The sequence below is a fragment of the Egretta garzetta genome, unplaced genomic scaffold, assembly GCF_000687185.1.
Source record: "Egretta garzetta isolate BGI_Z169 unplaced genomic scaffold, ASM68718v1 scaffold369, whole genome shotgun sequence".
NCBI lineage: Eukaryota > Metazoa > Chordata > Aves > Pelecaniformes > Ardeidae > Egretta > Egretta garzetta.
This window is the reverse complement of record NW_009260837.1, coordinates 2,013,296-2,034,053: the sequence shown is the minus strand read 5'-3', so window position 1 is coordinate 2,034,053 and position 20,758 is coordinate 2,013,296. Positions and strand designations below refer to the sequence as shown.

General features: G+C 36.9%; 1 protein-coding gene across 7 annotated transcripts in view; it reads left to right on the top strand.

Moving 5' to 3' along the window:
• Positions 1 to 767: 767 nt before the first annotated feature.
• The window catches only part of EPC1 (enhancer of polycomb homolog 1), a 25,434-nt gene continuing 5,443 nt past the window's right edge, over positions 768 to 20,758 (top strand). The window contains exons 1-12 of one of the 7 annotated variants that reach the window (XM_035902440.1): positions 768 to 927; positions 2,572 to 2,717; positions 2,803 to 3,009; positions 3,410 to 3,558; positions 4,896 to 5,052; positions 6,381 to 6,554; positions 6,654 to 6,743; positions 6,829 to 6,977; positions 7,913 to 8,268; positions 13,590 to 13,715; positions 20,232 to 20,350; positions 20,432 to 20,518. In XM_035902440.1, coding sequence (XP_035758333.1) covers positions 828 to 927; positions 2,572 to 2,717; positions 2,803 to 3,009; positions 3,410 to 3,558; positions 4,896 to 5,052; positions 6,381 to 6,554; positions 6,654 to 6,743; positions 6,829 to 6,977; positions 7,913 to 8,268; positions 13,590 to 13,715; positions 20,232 to 20,350; positions 20,432 to 20,518 — 1,860 coding nt within the window. In that variant the 5' untranslated portion in view covers positions 768 to 827. Of the gene's footprint in view, positions 928 to 2,571; positions 2,718 to 2,802; positions 3,014 to 3,409; positions 3,559 to 4,895; positions 5,053 to 6,380; positions 6,555 to 6,653; positions 6,744 to 6,828; positions 6,978 to 7,912; positions 8,269 to 13,589; positions 13,716 to 20,231; positions 20,351 to 20,431; positions 20,519 to 20,758 lie in introns of those variants that run through there. The other 6 variants (XR_004843069.1, XM_035902436.1, XM_035902438.1 and 3 more) reach the window with 6 other exon arrangements.

Genomic DNA, 20,758 nt, shown 5'->3' with positions numbered 1-20,758 from the left:
GGCAGCACCACAGGAAGGATGGAATGCATTTGAATAGTAGCATTAGAAAATTACTAGCATTCATAATGTTTCCAATCTGTTACTTGCATTGTAGTAACAGATACAAATGCCATCTACTTTTAAGCTTGAAAAACAGTTGCAGATTTCTAAAAGCTAGGTTTTCTCACCCTCATGGTTTATAGTTTAATAATAAACTTTATTTGACAGAGTAGGAGGGGGAGAATGAGGATAATAGAAAGCATTGCAATAAACAAGAATGTCTTTAGGAATCACTTCTCTGCATAAAAATAGTTGCTTCTCTTCATAGGCGATGATGGCAGGCCTTTCTGGTTTTCTGATATCACTGTCAGTAAATGGCTGTTGCAAATACAGAATAATACCAGAGTGAATATCTGTCTGCAGCTACTTGTTATAATCTGTATGTGTAATCAATCTTAAGTGTCTCTCCAGAAATATGTAAAGATGGATTTATGTGGCTTGGTGAGCCAAGAACATGCAACTTGACTTACTAAGTTTAGTAACTGAAGTGTGTGTGTTTATGTAAGAGGGAGAGCTCCACCTACTGGAAAAACCTTCCGGTTACGGAGTGCATTTTGAGTCGTGTGCAATACCGATTTTTTTTTTCTTTCTTTTTTTTTTTTTTTTTGTCTGGCTTCTGGGATTTGGAGTAAGAGTGTTTGCAAAGAAATAGAGTTCCTTCAACTTTAAAAAGTCTGAGCTCTGAAAATATTTTCTCAGATTTTCATCTTGACTTGTTTGGGTTTTAGGAACATCATCTCCAACGGGCTATCTCAGCACAACAAGTATATGGAGAGAAGAGGGATAACATGGTTATACCGGTTCCAGAAGCAGAAAGTAATATTGCGTACTATGAATCTATATATCCTGGAGAATTTAAAATGCCAAAGCAGCTGATTCACATACAGCGTAAGTAATTCAATTCATTTATTGATGTCTACAGCAATAACTTTAGTAGTTGAAGAGGTTACTCTTAAATGTCTATTGAGCTTTCATCAAGACAGTCTTCTCAGAATTAATTTTTTCCAACACTTAAAAGAATACATAATTCTTACTGAAGAGGTAGATTTAGTTCTTGATCAAGAAATAGATGTCCTTGAATCTGTGTCTATATGTTAATACTTTAAATTTAGCAATCTCAAAGACCTGTTTCTGTCCTCTATAATACTCAGTAGTTACAGCTTGTAGGGAAGTTTAGGTTTGTTAGCAAGGACAGACACAAATCTACTTGAAGAGGAGAATATATAATACATAGTTAAGAAATAGTACCTGTCCCCTGAAGCTTAACCAGCATAAGTTGCGGTAGAGTGGATTGGGAAGACAGGCAGAAATGGCGGTGGTAGTAGTAGTAGTAGTATTTGCCTGTGCCTGGATTTCTGCCTCTGAAAATAGGTGGGTTTTGCCATCACTGATAACTTGCAAATATGTTGGGATTTTGTTTTGGTTGGAAGACAGCAGCTCTTCTGTTTGGATGTGGCCCTGGATGTGAGCACTTCATTACTTCAGAGAACTTTTGAAAACATTATAAAAATATTATCTGTTGCAGAGTTCTGTTGCATGCTGTGATTAGTAGAATTTATAAAGTAGCATCTGTACTATGTAAACAGATCTCATGCCTAGTTAACTTTGGTTAAACGTTAGACTTCTGTGTCAGTCTGACCTTCAGTGATGGCCTAAAGTATTAGAGCATGCTGCTCCACTCCTAGGCAAATGGAGAGACTAATACTGGCAGTCTTCCGTTCTGATGCTAAGGTTATGCTTTTTCATTCTTTTCCTTATCTAGTGGTCTAAGAGCTGAAATGGTGATTTTTTTTTTTTTTCCAGCTGTATTTTACCTATTTATATATTAAGTGAATCTTTTCACAATGTATTTCCAGGTATGCACTGGGGAAGAATTATTAATCTGTTACAGACTTGAATGAGGCATGAGAACTACGGAGATCTTATTTTGAATGCAGAATGCTGCATTTTCATAGGCTATTGTGGAAAACAGAACAGTTGTTTGCGTTCTGTAAAACATTACTTGTGTTTGAAGATGCCCTGCTTACCTAGGGTAGACCCTGCTGGGCCACTTCAGGCTGGCTGATCTACATCACAAAAATAATTGATGAGAATATGTGTAAGGTCATTGTAATACAGTCTGCACACACTTTGGTAGAAATACCTTTAACGCGTGCTTGGGCTGAAGTCTCAACTGTTGACAATACAATCCATAAAACTGCAGAATGCTAGACGGCATTGAAAATTTTGACCAATGTAAAAATTTCTTCCTGAAAGCAATGAGGTAGAAAGCTGCTAGCTGGCATGACTGCCAGTTTCATGGGTTAACAAAAGCATAGCCAAATAGATAGGAATTTTTATTCCTGATTTTTAATGGTGTAATTTTTTTCAAGAAAAAAATAGACGTAACTTCAAAGTAGTGTTACTACAACATTCAAAAAAAATAGTTTTGGTTTGTCTTCAGAAGAATCTGGTTATGTACTCCAGACACTGTTATGAGAACAAAACATTTCTGTAGTAAAACTAACTTTAACTTTCACTGTTACCATTTAGCTTTTAGTTTGGATGCTGAACAGCCGGATTATGACTTGGATTCAGAAGATGAGATCTTTGTGAATAAGTTGAAGAAAAGAATGGACATCTCTCCTTTGCAATTTGAGGAGATGATAGACAGACTAGAAAAGGGCAGTGGTCAGCAGGTACAGTGGTACTTTGAATAAAGAGTTTGAAATACATACTCTGTGTATTGCTATATGAAAGTGACATGCTGTGTTTTACATTTAGCCAGTCAGCCTGCAAGAGGCCAAGCTGTTGCTGAAGGAGGATGATGAATTGATTAGAGAAGTGTATGAGTACTGGATTAAAAAGAGGAAAAACTGTCGAGGTCCCTCTCTTATTCCAGCAGTGAAACAAGAGAAGCGAGATGGCTCCAGCACAAATGATCCCTACGTTGCTTTTAGAAGACGAACAGAAAAGATGCAGACACGAAAAGTAAGTAGATCAGTGCTTCCCTTAGCTTTCTTTCTCTTCTTTCTCCCCCTCTCTAAAAGTAGCTTATATAAAGAAACAATTCTGCTATGTAGTATAAAATAATAACATTTGGGGTGTTCTTTTGTTTTAATTTGCAAGGGTAAAAACGTAAAAGAAACTACTTTAGGACAGCTATTGAACAGAAGTCTCTATTTTTTCACTAAATCTACTGCTAAACCTACTTAAGGTGTTGGTAAGCTGTAGCTCATTGATAACTTGTTTTTTTATATAGCTGTATTTTATATACAAATATATATTTTTTATATAGTAATATATACTATTACACTATTTTATAAATACTTAGAACTCAGTTGAATTAAAGTAAATGATGTGGGGAAACATATACACTATATATCTACAGAATCGAAAAAATGATGAAGCATCTTACGAGAAGATGCTTAAGCTGCGTCGAGATCTGAGTCGTGCAGTAACCATACTGGAGATGATAAAGAGGAGGGAAAAAAGCAAGAGAGAGTTGCTGCATTTAACACTGGAAATTATGGAAAAGAGGTAATGTTTATGGAAAATTTGCTGCAGAAAGCTTTGGAAAGTACTTTGTATTCCAATTCCCACAATTCCCAATACTTAAGAGTGAGATTTTTTTTTTTTTAAATAAGTATTTAGATTAGACTCTCTTCACATCTACAGGATGGATAGCATGTCTTCATATATGGCTATGGAGAGCAACATAAAAAGTTAGCAAGTTGCTTGTTATGGGAAAGTGACCTATCATGCATACTGTTTTATTACACATGTGCATGTATTCAAATGTATGTCTATATCCTATATATTGCACAGGGAAGAGAGATCATAGTTTCAGGTAAATTCATTTGGAAACTTGTGTTAAATTTAAGTGCATAGATTAAGGAAATCCCACCTAGCTTTAAGGCCATTTCCAGTCATTACCATTCTTTTTCTTCGTTATTGCTGTTCTTTTTTAGCAAACCGTGATCTAATACCCTCTTGAGGAAAACAAATAAGCATTTCATACAGTGTAACATGTTGTTCTGTGATTCATCTCCAACCAGTGCTTCTTTTGACATCCTGTTTGTCAGCTGTGCTGAAGACCAAATGCTCTGCTTTGTCAGCTGTCACTTTCCAAACCAACCGAGAATCACATTTGCAATGTGGCGTTGTTCTTTAGGTTGATACTTAAAATCTGAGTAGACTTCTCTAGTTTAAGCATCTGTGTTTGAAAACAAATGTTTTGAGTCAGCATTTTAAAGCTCTAAAACTAACTTTTTAGTCTGGTTTCTTAGGAAGACAAGTTGAATGTCATTCTGCCCTTTCTACCAGGGGTGCTTTTTTCAAATACTGACCGTTTTCAGTAGAAATAGGGGAGACGTTGCAAAGAATTTCCAGTAAATTTTTCAAGAAAATAAGCTGTTGAATAGAGGAAAGAATGGAAAAATTGCACTTCAGCTCAGCACTTTTCACAGGACTTCAGATGTTACACGTTTCATGGATCTGCTTGTTGTGAAACTATTACATAACACACGAGGAGGATTCATGAATAAGGCACTCTCCCTCACTGTTTAAAACCTTTTGAGTGATAATTGTATTGTTTCTGTTACTTTCCTTTCATTATGTTTTGAAGATGGTTTACAGGCTTTACAGGGTAGTTATCCTTTTATTTACTTGTCAGCATTAGTCGTTGCAATGGAGTTCCCATGTTACTAATCCCCTTTTCTGGAGCAATGCTTTCTGTACTTCTTGCTGTCATCCTGGGCATCCCTTTACCCCAAGTTGCAAGTATTGGTCTGTGTTTCTTGGTGTTCTGCATTTATTTACAGACATACATTGTAAAAATTCCAACAAATTTAAAGAAAATAATATTCTGATTTCAGGTATAATTTGGGTGACTACAGTGGAGAGATCATGTCTGAGGTCATGGCACAACGGCAGCTGATTAAACCTACCTATGCTATTCCCATCATTCCTGTGACTAACAGCAGTCCTTTTAAACACCAAGAAGCTATGGAGCTGAAAGAATTTAAAGTTAAAGTGAGTAAAGTCAGTTAACAGAGTTTCTAGTTCATGCTGTTACATATGTAAGATACAGAATTTTAGGATGGGTTGAGGGAGGGAGCTGAAACTGGAAGTAGACTAGCAAAGCTGCAATTGGAATAAAATGCTGTGTTCTGTTGGAATTATGAGGATAACATTCAGACTACTGGCATTCCTCAAGGCGGAAATAAAGGAAGTATAGATGACTACAGACAAAAGGACACATGCGACTGTATTCTTATTCTGGGTGATATGAACATTTTTCTCCAATAGTGTCCATAAAGTTAGGATAACCTGTACAAAACTGTATTTACTACCTAGATATGGGTTTTACCTCGTTAGTCATACCTTTGTCCAATATCTTATTCTAAACTCATGTAGTTATTTTAATCTGGATGGGGTTTTTTTGTTTGTTTTTAAAAATGTTTCACTCATATTCCCAGCATGCTTTGTATCTTTGTGTGGTTTTGTATTTAAGTAAAGTATCAAATAACCTTACTTTAGAAAGCTGACCAGCACTTTTTTTCCTGCAGGCCTTAATTTTGTTTCATACAAAGCATAGCTACAGTGCCAACAACTGAACGTATTAAATAGGTCAGGTAACACAGGAGAAATGCTAAGGTATAATTTGAATTTTAAACAAAGACTTCTTAGAAGGAAGTCCAAAGTCTGTTCTGAATCTGACAAGGTGGCTTGAATCGGTGAATACTTCCCTTGATAGCAGAGCACTGTAATTGAGATTGCTGGAGTGTACTTACCTATTAGTGATGTTGGGTCAATGCAGTGTTTTGCAGCTTGAAAGAAACCTGTTTCTTGGAAACTTGGGAAATTCATTTAAGCTTGACTTTGCAAGTGTGTTTAAATTTTAGAGGATTTTCTGAGATTCTAGGTATCTTTGAGAAGTCTGGTTTTTTTCCTTTAAAACATTCTTTGGGACTTAGTAATAATGCTGCATAAATGCCTACTAATTTAAAAAGTCAGAAAATAAAAAAGGTGTGTCAGTGGAGATAAAACACTAGCAGTCAAGATAACAGTACTATTTTGGAGAAGTAGACCAAAATGTATAAAATTATCTAGCACAGATTTGAGCAAACAGTGACTGCTTCCACCTCATCTATTAAACTTTTTAATTACTAGAAATGAAATACAAATATTCATAAAACAACTACATGTTTTGCTGTCAGGATGGTGGAGAGATGAGTTCACTTTTTAGCTTGCTTACACAGGAGTTTTCTAAAACATTTTCTGAAGTTTTCTAAAACTCCAGTTTTAATCTAACTTGCTTGTGTGTGTAATTTTACCCTCCTTTTTCTTTTCTCTTGCAGCAAGATAAACCTGATGTTATTAGACCCAAAAGAAAGTATGAGAAGAAGCCAAAAGTCTTACCTTCTGCTGCTGCTGCTCCTCAACAGACAAGTCCTGCTGCACTGCCAGTCTTTAATGCTAAAGATTTGAATCAGTATGACTTTCCTAGCTCAGATGAAGAACCTCTCTCCCAGGTAGGACCTCTAGAGTTCTGTGCTGCTTTTGGGGAAAGAAGTAAAAATCGTTAATTTACCAGTATCTCTCCTCATGCACCCTTTATCCCCTCTTTAAAGGTTTTGTCTGGTTCTTCGGAGGCTGAGGAGGAGAATGATCCCGATGGTCCTTTCGCCTTCCGTAGGAAAGCAGGCTGTCAGTACTATGCTGTAAGTAGAATTCCCTTATGTATCATGAGATAGAGCATCATTACAGGAAAATATCTTGTGTTTAATTGTTTAAAATTATTTTAAGCCTCATTTAGACCAACCTGGCAACTGGCCATGGAGTAGCCCTAAAGAGGGAAGATTAGGAGATGTGCGTTACAGATACTGCTTAACCACCCTCACTGTACCACAGAGGTGTATTGGGTTTGCACGAAGACGGGTCGGCCGTGGTGGAAGGTAAGTGCTACATAATTGCTACTGGTTTTAAAAATTTAAAACCAAAAATATTGGACATAAAGAGCAAAGTTAAAAAAACCCAGAACCTCAAAAATGGAGACATCAGAGAGATTGACTTTTTAAATACTTCCATTTGATACAAGTTTCCTTAGCTGGTTAATGTCTCCATTTTTATTTTGTGATAGTGAAAGCCTCTTTAATACTGTTTTCTTAAATGTTTCTAGGGGCTTTTGTTGCTGGCACTCCCAAGTTCTGAGGTGAAAATAAATGTATGGTTTCAGTTGTGATTGGTGGTTTGTATTTAAATGATTTGCATAGTTGTCTTCAAATAGTAGTCTTTAAAAATAGCAAAATTTTTTTGGAAAAAGCTTTTCTTGGTTTGGTCCATACTTGGTGATTTGCTAGTTGTAGAGGAGAATTTTGGGGGAATACTTATAAGTGACAATAACTTACATTTCAGACATTGTCAGAAATAGCAAAGAGTTAAGGACTTCAGGCATTCTGATTCTAAGCACCTTTATCAAAAGCTACTTATAAATGGTTAGTTACTTAAGCAATTTTATTTTACTCTCTAGGTTTTTTTTCTTTGCATTGTGGAACTCCATTGTCCAGCCTGATGATTTTTTAAAAAAAAAAAAAAAAAAAAATTTAAAATTATATGTTGTTGCAGTGTCTTAATATATACATGATGATGTACATCAGCTGTTCAAACAGTAGAAGCTAGAATATACATGTGAAGAGAAACCTCAGTGTACTATTTACTGTAAAATCATATATGGTCATGCATTGTGTTTGGGGGGAGGGCTGCTTGTTCTAGAACAACTTTGTCTAGTTTATTCTATCCCTTTGTTGTCCTCAAGCACACATGGCAAGCTGGTGACTTTATTGGTATTTTCTTGTCACTGTGTAATTCTGCATTCTTTTCCTGTTTTTAGGGTGCTACTAGACAGAGCGCATTCGGACTACGATAATACATTTCATCAGCTGGATTTGGAAATGTTTTCCTCATCACAACACTCCTCAATCAGTCAATTTGCCAATACCTCAGAAACAAATACCTCGTCGGACAAATCTTTCTCAAAAGACCTCAGTCAGATACTAGTCAATATCAAATCATGTAGATGGCGGCATTTTAGGCCTCGGACACCATCCCTACATGACAGTGACAATGATGAACTCTCCTGTAGGAAATTATACAGGGGTATAAATCGAACAGGCACAGCACAACCCGGGACCCAGACATGCAGTACCTCTATACAAAGTAAAAGTAGCAGTGGTTCAGCACATCTTGGTATGTTTATTTTGAGAAACTTGCTTCTAGAAATTTTAAACTTGACTCAGAAAGTCCAGAATATTATTAGGTCATCAATACTTCCCATCATGGTCTATTTTGATGGTAACAGCCCACTTTCACTTTTATCTCTTTATTTGCTACATAGATGTTTATTTGTATTTATTGCTAGCAGTAGTGTACTGCATCTCAAATTCATGCAAATGCTACCTTGGTATGTAATTACAGTTACAGAAATAGGAGGGTTTAGAAACCAGTATTGTGTAGAATTTAAGTTGACTCTCAAGATCTGAATTTTTAAAATTGAAAATATGTTGATTGAAATGCTGATATAAATATCAAGTTCCTAACTTTTTCTAACACAAGGTGTGGTAGTGGTGGGAAATGTTTAGTTAAAATGTTTGTATTTAAAATCCCGGCATGTTATGAATTCTTATTTGAACTTGCATGAAATCAAATGCCATTTCCCATCCAAAAAATACCCAGCCTACACCCAGTGATGCATCTGCTCATGCTTGGCAGAACTTGGACTAATCACCTCTACATCTTGTCAGCAAGTGGCAGATTACATCTTACAGAACCTGAATTACAGAATTGAGGACTTGACTCGAAAAGAAAACTTGATGTGGTGTTAATTGTTTTTTAATTGGAATACTGTTGGATAGCATCACTCCTTATATTGGGTTCTTCACACTGGAAGGCTGGTATTTATGTAGTTAGAATGTAACTTAAATAACTCTTGGATTTTGATCAGCCAGTACATTAAATGTCATCTTTTTATAGAAGGTAAAGTGACGTAGGTTTTTTACAAAGAAATAACTTTAAAAGTTCACCGTTTTGTAAGGACTCTCTAGAATCATGTTTTCTTTGCCTTTTTGAATTATGGCTTTAGAAACAAATTAGAAAACCTGGATCATGTAGGAGTGGGTTAGGGAGAGATGGGTATGCCTAATAAACTCCCCGGATTGTGGGATGTTTTGGAGATTTGCTCAGTGTTGCCCTGGTATCAGATTACTTCAATTATCCTGGTTTCCAATGTATTTTTTACCTTTCCTTCCTGTACCACCTGGGGTGTGTTTTCTGAAAATTCTTCCTCCTTGCATTTTTAGACTTAGTGGGCAGCTTTGTTCTGCTGATTTATCTCATGCTTCTCTCCATGCTGTCCTAGAGTAGGTCCTTGCCCACATTCCAGTTCTTTTCTCTTCTACAAACTCTTCTGGCTGGAAACTTACTAGTCCTAGAACTGATGGTTCTTCTGGTTTCTGATCTAAGTACGGCTTTTGATGTTTAAATTCTGCCCCTCCAGTGTTTCAAATCAGTAAAGTCTGGAACAGAATAAGAGCATCCTCTGTCTAGTAGCCAGTCTGAACTGTGATAAAACCATTAGAAGTGTGTGGGGGGGAATAACACAGACTTGAAAAATTGGCTGATTTGAGTTTAAAGCATATGCCTTTATGTGTATATAAATAAACACACACCCCTACAGACTTTTTTTCCTTAAATAGAAGATTAAGATATTTATCTGCATCATTTAGGAATTAAATGCAATTGTTTTTTATGGTGATGGGTTCTGTACAAGGTTTTACTTGTGTGGTTGCATTTTGAATCCTATGGGAAAGTAATACATACATATAGTACCTGGCATGTTACACTTATTTTTGTGCTTGGAATTCCATGCAGATGGTTTATCATCTGTATAAAATATTTAAGTTAGTATTCTGAGCTTTTCCAAATTTAAATGTTGTAGAGTTTAGATTCATATTTTTATTAGGCTTTTATACAGGAATGAAATAATAATTAAAAAAACCCTATGTCTGAATTTATAGATATAATTTACATTAGTTATCACAGTCTTTGGATAATCACTTGTTATTAATATAACTAGGTAGATTGTACCCATATAATTAATTATGATCTTAATTGGGATTCTTGTAGTATTAGAGGTGTATATGAATTTGTGTGTATGTGGTGTAATGATGATAATCTGCTTAGGTGTAGATGTTTGCAAGGAGCATACAGTCTAGTTCATCTTGTTGCTGTTCTGTTCTCTAGTGTTCTCTTTTCAGTTTCTTGAATGATTCTTTAATATACGTTGTCTACACAGAATACAGGTGTGTTTGTATGTCTCGGATGTATGAGTTTGACTTCTTCAAAGGTGCAGGTTGGTTGGGGCTGCAGCTACTGAGTTATGTAGTCTTACTTTCTGTGGCAAATACTGTAAAAAAAAAAAAAAAAAACCATCAGGTATCTAACATCTGTACTAAAGCTTTTCTAGTAGTCACTACTGCAGATTTGCAACCCTATACAGTGTCCGTGTTCCATTTTCTAGCTGCCTTTAAAGCTGTGCATTTGTTGTGAGCGTGGATTTTTTTAGGTTTATTTCTCTTTGTCTCTTAGGTTTTTGAAGCGGCAGTAGGTCTTTTTACCAGAAAATAACTTCTTAATGCATCTCTCTCTTTAAAAATCCTTTTATCCTTTTATCCTTTTGCTGCTACTGTGAATTGTGATAAAACCATATTGCTTATGTTCAAGATTAAGCTCATCCTGTGATTCTGTAGTGGCCAGCAGAGATGATCATATTGCTGTGTTTATTTTGCAATTTCACATGATAAGGTTTTTCTGTTTCCATATTAAAGAAGTTTAGAGAAGTCGTGCACGTTTTCCACTTTGAATGATTCAGGCAACATGCTGCTGACATACAAAAATTCCCATGGAAAACCTTGCCTTTCAAGTCTGTTGTATGTGGCCAGCACAGGCATGAAGTTGAGACGGTATCTCAGGTCTTCTGTTAATCAGAGACGTGTTACAAAAGCTGTGCTGTGACATACCATTCTCTGACTACAGGAAGCATTGTTTTTCATCCTGAAGATCGGAGAGAGGTTTTACCCAAAGAGCCAGGCGTCTTTATAAAAGTTTTGAAGTGCCTTTGACCCTGAAGAAATGCAACTTAGCTTTCAGAGCACTCAGCGTAAAAGATCTGTGGAAGATGAAGTTGTTGCATTGAGATTTTGTGTGTAAAGGCATGTCTCTTAAAAACAAACAAAACAACCCCTTACAAGCTGCTTGAAAACTGGGCTTGTACTGGACTTGTCGTGTGCTGAAGGGTAGACTTTGGCAGCAGGATCAAGTGGCCAAGAAAAGTAGTGTCATTTTTGAAGAGGGTGGTGCCTTTTCATCTTACTGAAGAATTTTGAAGAAGCATCCTTTGCCCTGAGCTGATTCAAGGATCTTCAGGCATGTGTTATACAGAACACCACTGAAAATCAGGCAAGGGTGTAAAAGCATGGTTCTTGTGGGGGAGTAACTTGTTCAGTGGGAAAGCCATTCCCTCCGAACAAAATACAACAAAATTACTTCAGAAAAGAAGCGTATATTGCTCGCTGTCTCACAAGTTTCTGAATCATAATCTTCAGAGGTGGAGCTTGTGTCTTAAGTCTGGACTGTACAGTAGGCATGAACATTCATCTGAAGTATTTGTGTCCCAGGAATTTAGTCTTTCTTTTATAATAATTGATTGATCTAGTTCTGCCAGGCAAATGGTAGTCTTTGAACTGCATCACATTACAGAGACTGTGCCTTCTGCTGGAGACTTGCTGTTAAATATGTTACATTCATATTTTCGAACGCTTGCATCTAATAATCAGAAGTTTAAGACATTTAAAACTGTACAGCATGTATAGTTCTGTTGCAGCCTTGTGTTTAGGAGGCAGACGAGAGATACCGGTCACCGCTGAAAGATTTGAGCGATGGTTCCCAGGCTCTACAGTAGGACCAGGCAACTGTCTTGCATTCTGTTCTTTTCTGCCTTCATCCAGAAGCTTGGTCACTTTGAAAGGAAAATCTGCAAGCTGTCGAGACTAAAGAGGCTAGCAGTTAACCAGAGTCTACTCACTAAACTTGTAATTCTTTCTTTGAGAAGAAGCTAAAGTATTCTGGCGGAAGCCTTACTGACTTACAGTTATGATGTAGACCTTACTGTACATGAAAAACTCCAGGCATCCAGAATATAGTTAAAGAATCCAGAGTAGCTTACCTTGCATTTTCTTGTAAACTAGAGATTTAGATGATGTGCTGCAAGTTGTGCTTTGCTATTCAGTAACTTTTTCTGTGGGAATTCCATAGAAATAACATTTTTCCGAGTAAACCTGGATACTTCTTTTGCATCTCTTAACCTGCTTTTAAAAGCAAGTTTGCACACTTAGGGGGTCTAGCAGGATGGTGAACTATGCTTCTATTTCCAAAATATGTTTAGCATTTCCATCTCCAAATTTGTAGTGTTGATTGATGGATCTATGCTATACCATTTTTTTTGTGTTTTCATTAAGAATTCCTGACACCCATCTTCAGGCACCCCTTTCCCAGAAGGAAGTAGGAGGAAGCTCCTCAAGCCTTGTGGCAGTTCCTTGCACCAGAGTAGAAGGACTTGTCCTACCTTTCCATGCCTTCATGCCATCGCTGGCTGTGTTTAGATCTTTTTATTTAACCCTCATATCTGAAATTGTCTCAACACTGCTGTCTTACCGTTTTCCCTTTTCCAAATGCTTATTTTCACATTGCAGGATAAACTTGGTCATGAAAAATACTGATGTTTGTAATGGCCATTTTCAGTTACCGTTGTAACTTAAGAGTCTTGGCCCATCTGTGGCTGAGATGTTGAGATCCTAATTGAAGAAGCAATGGCCTTGGGAGTAACATGTTTATAGCCCACCTTTGGCTTAGTTGTAGGAGGAAATCTTAAAAGGAAAAGCCTCTTTAATCCGGGAAATGTGACTGGGGATGGGGGAAGAGTTAACACTTACTAAAAAAACCCAAGCACTTCTGGAGACTTAGAGACTTTGTAGTTACACTAGACGTTCTCATTCAGCTTTAACCCAGTTGGAGTAATACTTTGCTCCAAAGTGCTGGATCTTTGGGCTTATGTAAACTGTTACACTTTGTCTGCATCCCATGCAAGGATGGTCATGTTTATAACTGCGGAGTAGACGGTGTGTACCCCAACTGGCCTGTGGTGTTTCAGTGGGCAGACAAATATAAATGCATAGCAAGCATTTCTAGCTTTCATTCAATGGCTAGTAAAAATCCTCATTAATTATTTTCTGTCTGTTTTTCTTCCACTATTAAGTAGGGAGTGCATATATAGATCTTGTATCTGGTTTATAATTTCTAAGTCTAGAGTTCTGATGTTAGGAATTTCACGCTTAAGTTCTGTTGGGCTGAAATATAAGGCTGTTGTAGTAATAATCAAGGGCATAATGATTCATGTTCTCATAGTGTCTAATAATGCCATGTTTAAGTAAAATCAATCTTGAACTTCTTTTCAGAAAGTGAAACATCTTTGGGCCTGGTGCATCAAATACTAAATCACACTGATGGCTCTAAGTCTCTCCAATCTTCCGAATTCACTGGTGAGAACTTGCTATACAGTAGAAAATCTTTAACCAGGCAATGTAAGCCAGATAACATCTCTTGTAAGATAGAGATTAAAAATGTGGTATTCTGGATTACTGAGTATTGTGAATGATGTTTGCTTTGCATGCACTTTGGCATTAGTAACCACTAATTGTTCTCTTATACAGCAGGGATGCAATGCTCTCATATATTTCCCTTAAGAAACATTGTAACATGATATATCACCTTTCCACCGGCTTTAGCAGTTCTGTAGTTCATGGGATTTCTCAGTTGGAAGCTTTAGTTACGTCATCTTTCTTCTGTTACCTGGTCAAAACTGCCTTTTTAATGGCCATCACCTCAGCTGGAAGGATCAGGGAATCCAGTACTCTGAATGGATTTTTAGAGGGGTTCTTTGAACCCAATATAATCCTAATGCTTCCATTTTCCTACTGAAATAACATTTCTGCTTGTGAGAACAGATCCTTAACTTGGTATTACGAAGCAAGTGCTTTAAGTTACTCTAATTTAAATACCTAACTCTTTAGATGTTTAACAGGACTGAAGCATTTGCTGAAAGGTTTAAGCTGTTTGAGTCCCTCGGTATTAAATTTTTTTAAACTTTTTTTTTAAAAAAACACGCTTACCTGGATAGGCCATTGTGTTTACTCTGTAAAGCTTGCTCAGTTACCCTGGCAAATCTAGTGAGTATCTAGCATTCCTTTTCACTTCCTGAATGGAAGTAGAGGGACCGGGAGTTTACACGTGCATTTTCTGCTTTCTAGAATATGCTTCCTGGTTTTTAGGAAACTGGTTCTTGTGGTCAAATTTTTTGTAAATCTGTATTCTCCTACTTCAGGGAAGCAGGGTGAAAACTAGTGAGTCACCTCACAGTAAAACTTGCAGAAATAGTCAGGAGGGGAGGCTCTGGCTGTTTACCATACAAACACTGATAGCTAGGCCCCTTCCTCACTGGTCTCGGCCGCTTCTGGGAAGGACTTGCATTTTCAGAGAAGCTAAATGTAAGCCACGGCATTGTAAAGCTAGTACACAGTAAACGTTGTGGTAAAACTAGTTAGCACTGTAAAAATGGTTTTCTATTGCAATATAAAACTGAGAACTATGGATCTTCAAGAAGTCTGACAGCATCACTGTTACTCTGCTCCAGAAAACACCACCTGCTGAGTATCGGCATCCCACAGAACTTGGTAGATATGTAAACAGAATCATCCAACTGAAAGATATTATTCAATGGCTTAATTTGAGCAAAAAAATGCCATGTAATTATCTCAGAGATTACAGATGTCTTGATTATAGTCATGTAAATGATCGTAGGAAAACATATTCAGTGTAGTGTGTTGTTAAAAAATTGAGTTACAGCACAAGATTTGTGGCTGTCGCTAAGGAGATAAAGGAGTCATTTATCCTGTCAGTCAGTCTCAGTAATGTACAATGTTTCTTTTCTTGTGTTCATAGCTGCAAACTCCTGAAGCTTTTTCTTCTACCTTCCATTCCTTTTTGCAATCTAAGCCAGAAAACATTTCTCTTGCTTGTTGCCAAAGTATAGCACTAATACAGTTGCAGAATAGGTGCGTGCATTGTCCCAAGCTGTTAAATGAAGAGGGTTAACAGCATAACGTGATGTACTGACTTAAAATCCCAAATGTTGTCTCAACTGAAATGTTGTAACTTGGAATTCTACCAGAAACAATTCAGAAACATACTGAGTTTTAATTGTTGCAATTCAGAAGAGTATGCTGCAAACAAACAAGAAAGAATCATTTATGCAGCCTAGTCTCTCAGTAAAACTTCAGCTACCCATCTTCTGACAACCATCTCGAGATGTGGCTAACTGCTGGCAGGGTTGTGCCTTACAGGTTCCTAGTGTTTAAGGTTAGGAAAGGAGTTGGATTAGGTTAATTTAAGGAGTCAGGTGACTTGCATAGATTACCTAAAGTTTAGGAATCGCAGAGTGGCAAGGGTTGGAAGGGACCTCAGGAGATCATCTAGTCTAAACCTCCTGCTAAAGCAGGTTCACCTAGAGCAGGTTGCACAGGACATCATCTAGGTGGGTTTTGAATATCTCTAGAGAAGGAGACTCCACAACCCTATGTATGTATGTAGAAGTTTCGGGGGAAGGTACAGTTGTAAGCCATGAAAGGCAGTTGAGATATTCTGAAACGTTCTTACTTACAGTGTATCAGTAGTGGTGGTTGAGATATTCCCACCTCAAGCCCTCAGTGAATTCTGTGTAGTGGATGAAGCTGGATGTTCTGTTACTGTCCAATTCAGTAAATTCTGTAGTATTAAATAGTCATTACTGTATGATGGAACCACGACCACTGTGACCCTAGCATGCTGTTGAGAAATACTGCGCTCCTGTCTAGGGCTGCTGAAGAAAGAAGCTGTTTTAAAATCTCACATGTTGTCTCTAGCATTGAATGTTATGTTTTTGTCTCTTTTTAACTTGAAGCTGTTGTTCAGTTGTCTGTTGCTTTACTAATTTTTTTTAAAGCCTTGAAGGTCTCCGCTAATACGAGGAATACATAACTTTGTGTAGCAGTACTCTTCTGAGTTACTAGAAATGTGGTTGCTGATTTAAGTGTAGAGAAAAGGCCCGGGCTTCCTTCTTGCCTGCTGCGTTTTTTTCCAGGCAGATAAAGACCAGTGTATGATACAAAAGAAGATGACATTAATTTTTGCTGCTTCTACATTTACCATTTTTCTCTAAGACAGATGAAAGATTTTTCAGTAGTGCCCTTCTCTCTCCTTCAGAATAAAAATAAGAAGAGGTAATAAAATTCCTGGAAGAAAATTCTTAGGGACACTGTAACTGCTTTTCTACAGACAGTGATGTTAAGAAGATGTTAAGTTTGGCACCTGTGCAACTGCATCTATGCCAGCTTTGCAGGCGAGAAAAAAATAATCTCTGCAAGCCGTATAGTTAACCCAGCTACGTTGTTACGGTCTGCAATGCATTCTACTTGAACTGCTTTTTAAAGGCGACAGCTGAATTTACACTAGTTCTTTGAGAAGTTTAGGACCATGCCTGCAGATGTAGAGGCACAGTCAGTCAGTCTACGCCCGTGATTTCACTGTGCTTGAGCACATGTGTGATTTCCCCAAGAAAGCCTTCCCCAATTCCAGTCACAGTTATGTACCCCAGAAGATGAATATGTAAGGTTAAACAGGTGGAAGTACTGTCATGTAAAGTACAAACACTTCTTGTGCATGGGAGTGGTAGTTTTTAGAAGCAACTTCTATCTCGCAGTCAGTAGGCTTATTTTTTTCAATTGAAGTGTAATATAGACTGAGAGCAGGAGGGGAAGAAACCTACTGATGGTGTTAGTGAGCAAAAATACATGGTGGCTTTTAATAGAAGAGGAATAAAGTATACTATCCTAGTTTGCAGGTCTTCAAAAGAAGTAATGATTAATTTTGGTTTGGATAGTGTTCAGTAAAACCGTCAACATAGTACTTATTTAGTGTGGAGAGGGAAGAGCTAGCTTATATAGTTATGATCCATAACCTCTTCTGGTACTTGAGCATGTCTCGATATGCTGTGGAATGGAGAAGAAACATTGATCAGATTATTTTAGGAGGCTGTAGTTTGCATCAGTCCTTTATGGGCAGTGTTGTGTTTCTAAACTGGATGCAACTCATTAATTCAGAATCTCACAGTAAATCTCTGGTAGTGTTGTAAATAGTATTTTGAAATGTGTAGTAGGCTTTTACCTTTAATACGGGAAGCAGCAAAAACTTCACTGAATGTTTTAACCTAAATTGAAAAACCTGAAATAAATTGTTCTTGAGTGTATTTTCAGATATGACTGGTAAATAGCCATTTCTATAGCATTTTCAAGGCAGTATTTGTTAAGTATGTTAGGATATTTGAGCAGCAGTAAGAGAAGCAGTTTGACTATAGATGAGGGTGGTGGTCATAGTGGGGTTCCTCTGTCACTTGTTTACAGCTGTATAGCTGTTTTCATAGTGGTGGGAAACTTACAGCTGTAAGGGTGGCAGACTACTTAAATATACCAATGCACAGTTTGAAAAATAGAATTCTTCTAAATATTGCTTCTGGAAAGAAGGGGGAACACTTCAAGACTGTCCTAAATAATGGCTACCCTAAGCAAACACAGCATGTCTCAATAAACTGTATTTACTGTTATTCTCCAAAAGAAAATATTTTGGAGTTGGTTAAACCAACATAGGTGACTGTGCTTACTACAAATCTATTTTATAGCTAAAATCTAAAATATACATAAGTTAGTTTCAGCTTTCAAGTCTTAAGTTTACTTACTGGAATGGACAAAAGTGAGATGGTTATGATGGTAGAAACTTTAATTTGGTTGAAGATGGTGGTGTAACGTATCCCCTTTGCCCATTTTCCTCTTTGTCAGCCTGCAAGTTGTCTTTATTACATCACTTACACAACCTATTCCTAAGCAGTATGTTTACAGTGTCATACTGTAGAATAAAATAACCTTACTAATACGTGGAACTTTCAATATCATTGGCAGTATGTTGGCTAAACCATACCGATTCCAAATTTTAGTGTTTTTAAAAAAACAGTAAGTCACTACTAACTGATCAGTATAAATGACGTATCTATCAGTACCAGAACAGTATATCCATTTTTCTCCCTCTGCTGCTGCTACTCAGCTTTCTACGTGCTAATATTTGTGTTCTAAAGCTTTCTTGCTCTAACTTCTGTGTTTGGTGACAGTTTAAAAAATCTAAAGGGGTTTTAGTTTATATAAAGTAGAATTAAACTTTAAACAGTGAAATCCTGAATATTTGGTCTATGATTTCTAGTTTGGGTTTGTGGGGTTTTTGTTTTGTTTTGTTTTTTTAGTAAGGGCATTTATGAATGGTGTTACTACTAAGCTATTCTCCTAGGAATAACTTTAAAACATTGAAGAAATTGAAGCAAGTTGAAGTGAGGTTTAACTATAAGAGTATTGGGAAGTAGTTTGTCACTTACGGCAATATAGACGAGTGCTACATCCCTACTTGCTAAAGCATGTTAGTTAAAAAAAACAGTAACTTTAATGTAACAGCTGAATAAAAATTTATAACTTCAAGTGCTCAGATAGCAAAGTGCTGGTAATAATTTAGTGATATTTCCAGTACATAATAGTAAGACTTGGAGCAAAGTTTAAAAAAAACCCAACAAACTAAAACAAACAAAAAACCCCACAAATACACTGGAAAAATGCATGCTCAGTGGTGTTTTCTCTGGTTGTTTCCAAATATTAATTCTTTCTTTGGTTAGCCATTTGTATGGACTTGTTATTCAAGTTTATACATAAGGTTACAATTGCTGTTCAGAACCCTGTTGTATCCAGAAGCAGGAGATGGTTATAGTTTTGAGAGAAACAGATTTTATTCAGGCAAGCAAGCCTGAAGGAGTAATTAAAAAAAAAAAAAAAGTAAAAATTGCAATTTGTGAACAGTATTCAAGTGTGGTGGTGATTTGTTGCCAAACAGTAGAGAACTGCCCTAAAGGTGCAACTTCTGCTGTGTTCTAGAATACGGATGCTATTTACTTCACTTACGGAGCATCTGTACAATCTGAAGATAAAACTGAAGGAAAAATCTGAAAGGTGTATCCTAGACTGAGTTTTGGAAGGGGATTCACATTCCAGCCTTGATTCGGTTTTAAATTAAAACCTGAGGCTTCCTTTCATTTTGAAAATGTAAATTGAAAAAAAAAAAAAAAAAACAAAACCAAAATGTTAGGTTGTTTGGTGGTTTTTTTTATGAAGTTAGTTAATGAACTAATGACTCCCCAGCCCTGCACTGTTGGGCATCCCCTTGTTAATCTGTACAAATAATGCTGTTTTTATCAATTTTATACTTGTGGGCTAGCTGGATAAAATTCTAGTTGACTTGTGATGCACTGACTACAGGGTCAGCTTTCACAGATCTTAGAGAGAAGGAATGTATTTCTATCAAATTCTGTATTGATGGAGTTCCTTGTACATGCGTGATTAAAAACAGCAAAAATACTCTACTAGAAAGCCTGCAGAGTTGTAAGCATGCCCAACTTAATTTTTTCAACGAAAATATGAATCTTAATTGTAGGTACTCGCTACCTTTAAAATGCTATGAGTGAGGGCTGAAAGCATGCAGTTACTGAGTTTTGTGTATAAGCATACTTTACTAAAATTGCAGATACTGTAGTTTCACAAAGTGAAAACAGTTATGCCATTTCTACCTGTAACTTGTTTTTAATCATTTATTAGAGTTTTTGGTGGCTTTGATTGTGGTTTTAGTTCCCTCATATCTTCCCTTTTTGGTATCTTGAGCTAAATGCAGCAGAGCAATTAAAGCCTGTATACTAAGAAACAGCTTTAAGGGAAGGCTTAATTTGAAAAAAAAAAAATTCTGGGAGGATGATAGCCTTTTTGCCATAAAGGTGCACTAAGGCACTTAGGAACTTGCTGTGGTGTGGTGGTTTTTTGTTTGTTTGCTTTGGGGGTTTTTTTAGGATTATAAAATAGATGTGTTTATATACACAACACCTACATATTTTGATATAGTATTTTCTCGTTTTATATTTTGTTCAGCATTTACAGCCGAACAATACCAGCAACATCAACAGCAACTGGCACTAATGCAGAAACAGCAGCTTGCACAAATTCATCAACAGCAAGCAAATAGTAATTCCTCTGCCAACACATCACAGGTGAGGGATTTGTCTGTGCTATGATTTATCCCTCATTGTTTCCCACCAGGGTTCATCTCTAATTGTCAACTGTTGCCATAGAACCTTGAAACTAACCAACAGGAAAGTGGCTTTCGCCTGAATCTACATCATAGCCATTCTGTAAAGTGTTTAGAAGGGACACTGCAGGTGAGTGTGGCAGGCATTGCCTCTGCTCCCTCTTAACAAAAAAAAGATGGGTCAGTCAATTAATGAAATTTTCAAAGCCTTAGGAATATGAATTGCAGAGATCTCCAGCCATGTCATTATCCTCTTGATAGTGGGGGATTGTTAGAGCAGGATTTTTAGTTAAGAACTAAAGCTAACTCCTAAATATGTCCTCCATACAGCTGTGGAAGTGTCTTATACTCACAAATGTGTAGTGTTTAC